We start from the raw sequence: 5,518 nt of genomic DNA, 5'->3' as shown, positions 1-5,518 counted from the left end.
TAACAAAAAAACATGATTTATAAGCTATTGTTGATTTCAGTAAAGACCCTGAAAAAGTTCACTTAGAGTCTGGGTGGTTGACTCGCATGCCATAATCGCTACACATGTTCCTGTATACTATGCCAGCTACTTGGTGACGGCGTTCCATGTATGCCTTGCATGCTAGCATCTTGCACCCTGCTGTTATGTACTAGATTGTCTCAGTGACATTTTTACACTGCTTGTATTTGGGGTCTTGCCTGGTATGGCATTTAAACTTCTCTAACTGTCCTCTAGCCGCTACTTAAGATCAGAGTCTAAAAATGAATCATGAATACATACTTTGGTTAAAACAGTGTCTGCATCTGCATTTCTGATAATTTTCACTTAAATCAGAGTAAATATCATATTCTGGGGAGTTTATTTTCAGATGCGGATTTGGTAATCTAGTTATCCAGAAGCAGGGTGTGTGATCAAATCACAGACTACCATATTTGTTAGAAAATGTCAGCCAATGTGGCTTTGTGGCACAAGGAACAAGATATTTCAGGCCTGAGTGATTCTTAAATCGAATCTGTATAAGCTGTTCTGAGTTTTTTGTTTTTTCTCTTTATAGAACAATTTTCAAATAAATTAATGGGTATTATTTTCAAATAATATTCATCAAATTATCCAAGCAGCAAAGAATAACAGCACACAACACACAACAGATTTTATAAATACAGGAAAACTCTCCAGCAATCAAAATATTATTACAGAAGAATTCGAGAAGTTTATTCTATATTAATAGACCAAGCTTAACGATATCATATTTGGTCCAAGTAAAGTTATCAACAGTAAGTTATTAAATATAATCAGGCAAGTCACAGACACCTAAACTTCTTCGCTCTACCTCCACACGGGTCCTTTAAGCTAACGCTAATGCTAGTTAGCTACGTACGCAGTCGGTTGATGAAACGGAGATGATACCGGTGGTTTATTTTTGCTGAGAATGAGCTCAAAACATGTCAGGTTTGTTTCATAATAATTTATAGTTGGATTGTAATACAGGTGGCCACCTTTACAGACTCTGGTTTTTCTCGATAGCGGAAGCAAGCGTTTGTTTTCCAAGCTAACTTAGCTGGTTAGCCTCAGGTGCATGCTGTTGTTAATGCAGTCCTCCGTTCACAGCTAGCGCTACACGGGGGCCTGTCCCATTACTTACAGGGTGTCTACACCAAGACTCAAATATTGTCTTTTTTGGTACAAACAAATCGGACTTTTTCATTTTTTAATGATTGTTTAAAAAGCAGCTTTTAGCTAACGAACGTTACCGCCCACTGCAATGTGTTTTCGCGGAACAGGTTAGCCGGATAAATCCATTTAATTACACTCTAATAAAAACAACTCGCTGCACGTACAGTGTATCAAAAGCAAGAATATTTAGCCATGTTGTGGTCTACGCTTTTTCTCCCAGATTTGTCTGGCAACGTTAAATTGGTCCATTATTGTTTTTCAAATAGTCTGATTTGCCCTTTCTAGACTCTAGAGAAGTCTTACCCGGAGAGGATCACTGTATGAAAACTAAATTTCCTCTATTAACACGAAGGCTAACTAGGTAGCAAAGCGTAAGAGCTGCCCTTGAATTGAACGAATGTTAATCAAAGCAGCAGGCATTTAAGCAGAGGGTTAACAGCAGCGACATTCATAACGTCGTAGGTATATTTTAAAGTTAGGTGGTCATGTGGCAGTCGGAGAGCGAGCAGCTGTCCCTGACAGTCAGCTAGTGGCAGCTGGTTTAGTTACTGAAAGAAAGCAGCCACTGTCGTGTTAAACCCAGCGCACGTTGATTATTTTTTTTCCACATTAAATAAGGCGAAGTAAGTTTTGTTAATGTGCTTGGAGGCCTAAAGATAACCACGCAGGTAGTTAACATTAGCCGAGCAGCTGATCTCGGTGTGTTAGGCCCTTTAAGGAAGTTGGCACACTAATAGTTGAGTAAATGTTTACTTTCGAGAGGCTTTAACAAGTACTGGGTCACTGATTAGGATTTTGAGTGAGGCAAGTCTCACTCCTCACATTCGTGCTACACTTACCTGCCTGGTGTTTTGCACCCCAGTTTGCATGTTAGCTGTTTTGAATGTTATGTTTTTCTAATTTAACTTTAACTTGTGTCTTGGAGTGTTTGTGTACCCACGTTTAATATTTGCCAAACATGCAGCCATGTGAATATTACTAAAGAAGTGGTTCTAATAATATTACCATTCAAGAGCTGGCTTGAAGAGGAGGTGAGAAGGAAACTCAACTGTTGTCATGTTTTATGTAGGGGAAAAAACTTTATTTTTCTTCATATCTCCTGAATTATTTATTGACACAAAACAACAAATAGTTCCAAAACAGCATCTATAAAAAGTGTGAATTAAATAAAACTTTTTTTCTTTTTACATTTATTTGAAAATAAAAACAAAAAAGGTCCATCACAGTTATGCTGACATATAGAAAGATCAGTTTTTTTATGTGGGCTTTGACATACTGAAACCTAAAATATGTTTTTCTTTATCAAGAAGCTGAAAATAACAGGAAACGTAAGATAAACAGACTCTGACTGTATGAAGCTAGATTGTCTCGTCACTCCCCAAAAGCCCGTTTTAAAATAGAGGAAGCTCAGATAGATATGTTTGCCCAGATTATGAGTCTTCTAACTTTTCTTTTCACCGTCCTGTGCAGGGATGATCTGATGGTAACATCTGGCTGCTTTGACATCTTTCTGCATCATCCCAGCTCTGTTGGATAGAGGAACGCTCCCACATCTGCGAAGAGCTGTTGTCATCTCCACTCTGAACCTATCAGAGACCCTTCATTCATAGATCTGAAACAGAAAACATCTTCTGCCTCCTTCCAAAAAGAGACAATGTATTGCCTTCAATGGCTGCTCCCTGTGCTGCTCATCCCCAAGCCGCTGAACCCAGCTCTGTGGTTCAACCACTCCATGTTCATGGGGTTCTACCTGCTCAGCTTCCTGCTGGAGAGAAAGCCCTGCACCATCTGTGCCTTGGTCTTCCTGGCTGCCCTCTTCCTCATCTGCTACAGTTGCTGGGGCAACTGCTTCCTTTACCACTGCCAGGATGCTGCACTCCCGGATGCTGCCCACGACCCAGCCATTGTTGGGACCTAGGAGAGGAGGAGCACCAGCAGCAGCAGCAGCAGCACCAGGAAGTGGAGGTGGGGGGAGCAGGAGTATAAGGCAATGCTGAGAAATTATTGTAGAAAGATACTGCCATGCTTAGAGTGGTGAAAATTGCTGGAGGGGAATACCAAGAGTGTTCAGCCAAAGACAAACTAAAGAAGAAGAGCTGGTCTTGGAGGGTTATGAACGCTGTCTTTTCTTTTTTCTTTCTTAATGCTGTAAAGAAGAATTTGAGGAATGGGAAAGGGTGCCAGAGGTCACATTATGTGTCCTATTATCTAACAGGTAGCAAAGGCGAGGGATCCAAACTTGAAATGAAAAGGGAAGGACATGCATGAACTTGACTTGATGCTGAGGGAAAAAGAATTTCACATTGACCAACTTTCATTCCAGCACATGAATGAAAAATAAAAAAAAAAGTATACAGTATAAACTACATGTGACATTAACTTAAAGTCACAGGGGTGGGTGCTTTGCATTATGCTAACTTGTCTGTTCCTTGTGTCTTAGCTACTGCCAAACGGAGGATGGGAGAGAAAGCTGCTCAAAACCTCTGAGGTTTTTATAGTGGGATGGAAAATCCTCCATGGTGGCAGAGGAGGAAAGGTTTCTGGGTGAAGGGAAGTGAGAGGATGCAAGGAAACGTAAACTAGCATAACGAAAATCCCTCTCCAGTTCAGTGTTCCGATTTAAGAGATTTCACTTTCTCCCCAAACCCGATCGCTCATCTTTTTAAACTGAAAATACTTTGCTCCTTAAAACTGCCAAAATCACTTAACCCCTCTGAAAACTGCTATGGCAGCCACGATCACTTGCTCAACAAACTTTATACGCCAGGTAGTGTTAAACTGTAGTCAAAAACAAGAGCGTCACACCCCTGACAGCCCTGGATGGCTAAACTCTGTCGCCACTTTGGCTCTGCACACGTAATGCTCCACAAGGCGAGTACACAGACACTGGACAATCAGTAACTACGCTGTGAATATGTCCCCCCTTTGCCGCACTTCTAACTCAAACACACCTCAAACAGGTGAACTAGAGCTGAGGACCTACGATGTTATTACCCGCTGTGCTCTACAGCTGCTCCTCATCGTCCTGCCTCAGTGTGACCTTCCCTACTGCCATCTGATCTTTTTTGTTTCTGTTCTTTTTCTTTTGCAGTTTGCATGAGTTGCTCTAAGTTTTTTTTTTTCCCCCCCCAAGCGTCAAGGTGACACCCAAATTTTTAATAAGTTAAAAACGCTGAAAGTTTCCAAAGGGTAGAAAAATCTGGATGTGTAGTTGAATGAAAGTTTTCTGTAATGTGCTATGGGTGTGCATTCTTTGTGGTCATGACATGCTGATCAGTGTAAAAATGTGGCAATACACAAGGAGACACAACGGCTATGGTCAGCATTTCCAGCAACAATGAGCAATACAGAGTGCAGGCTGAAGAACTGATTTAAAAATTTCACAGGGGATTGGAGTTTCCACAGGTGTCACTGCTGTAAGTGTTAAGTTTAGCTGTCAGACACAGGCTAAGGTGTTTATACTCTGTACCTGTTGGAATGTGTGTGTGTGTGTGTGTGCGCGCGCGTGTGTGTGTGGCCTCCTGTGGCAGTGCTCATTGCGTTCACTGCAACATATTTGCTTTGGTTTTAATTTAAATAAAGTTTTCCCTCTTATGTGTTAAACTGTGAGGTTCTGTGTCAAACAAAAAAACGTATTTTGATTAAAAAATAAATGCAAGTAAGAGTTGTGCTTTGCATTTTGCTGTTTTTGTTTTGTTTGTTTGTTTCTGTAGGAAAATCGTGTTGCAAGTAGTTTTTGCATATTTGTCACATCATTAAATGTAAGTATTAGACAAAGATGACACATTAAATATAAAGTGCAGTTTTAAAATGATTCCACGTGTCAAGAGAAAAAAAGTGATCCAGACCTATCTGTAGTTGTAATGCCAAAACTGGGCTCCAGCAGATTCCAGGGACAAATCAGATATCGCTGTCCAGGAGAGTGCAGGCTTAGGACAGCTAAAATGCTGTGCAGGGTCCTCAGACTCCTGAGCTTGAGGAACACACATGCTCCAACTCACACCGACTGAGCAGGCTACCTGTTCAGTTGCTCAGTGCAATTATTGAATCAACCAATCACATGGCAGCAAGTCAGTTAGGCATGCAGACATGCTGAAGATGAACTCCTAAGAAACTCAGCACCAGAATGGTGAAGTAATTCAGAGTTGGTGACAGGATGAGCTACATGTTGGTGATATACTGGTGTTTCCCCACTCAACCATCTTTACGGTTTTCAGAGAATGGTGCAAAGAGGCAAAAATATTTAGTCCAATCCACATCATTGATGTTGGAGAATGACCAGACCGCTTTGAGCTGAAAGGGA

The 5,518-nt window shown here is 41.0% G+C and overlaps 1 protein-coding gene across 3 annotated transcripts; it reads left to right on the top strand.

Moving 5' to 3' along the window:
* The first annotated feature begins 838 nt into the window (after positions 1-838).
* Positions 839-4,879, top strand: blcap (bladder cancer associated protein). Of its 3 annotated transcripts, none has more exons than XM_086293081.1 (2): positions 839-990; positions 2,686-4,879. In XM_086293081.1, exon 2 carries the CDS (start codon positions 2,870-2,872, stop codon positions 3,131-3,133), a length of 264 nt encoding a protein of 87 aa, XP_086149207.1. In that variant the 5' UTR covers positions 839-990; positions 2,686-2,869; the 3' UTR covers positions 3,134-4,879. The 3 variants fall into 3 exon arrangements, with proteins under 3 accessions (XP_086149207.1, XP_086149208.1, XP_086149209.1); XM_086293082.1 differs by having other exon boundaries at positions 867-985; XM_086293083.1 differs by lacking the exon at positions 839-990 and adding an exon at positions 1,073-2,246.
* The last annotated feature ends 639 nt before the right edge of the window (positions 4,880-5,518 follow it).

Source organism: Aulonocara sp. 'chitande type north' Nkhata Bay, linkage group LG5 (genome assembly GCF_057382095.1).
Source record: "Aulonocara sp. 'chitande type north' Nkhata Bay isolate Kocher_YH1m ecotype deep benthic linkage group LG5, A_spYH_male_GT1.1, whole genome shotgun sequence".
In the NCBI taxonomy this organism is placed as follows: Eukaryota; Metazoa; Chordata; class Actinopteri; order Cichliformes; family Cichlidae; genus Aulonocara; species Aulonocara sp. 'chitande type north' Nkhata Bay.
The sequence above is the reverse complement of the archived record's forward strand: the minus strand, read 5'-3'. Positions and strand labels throughout refer to the sequence as shown.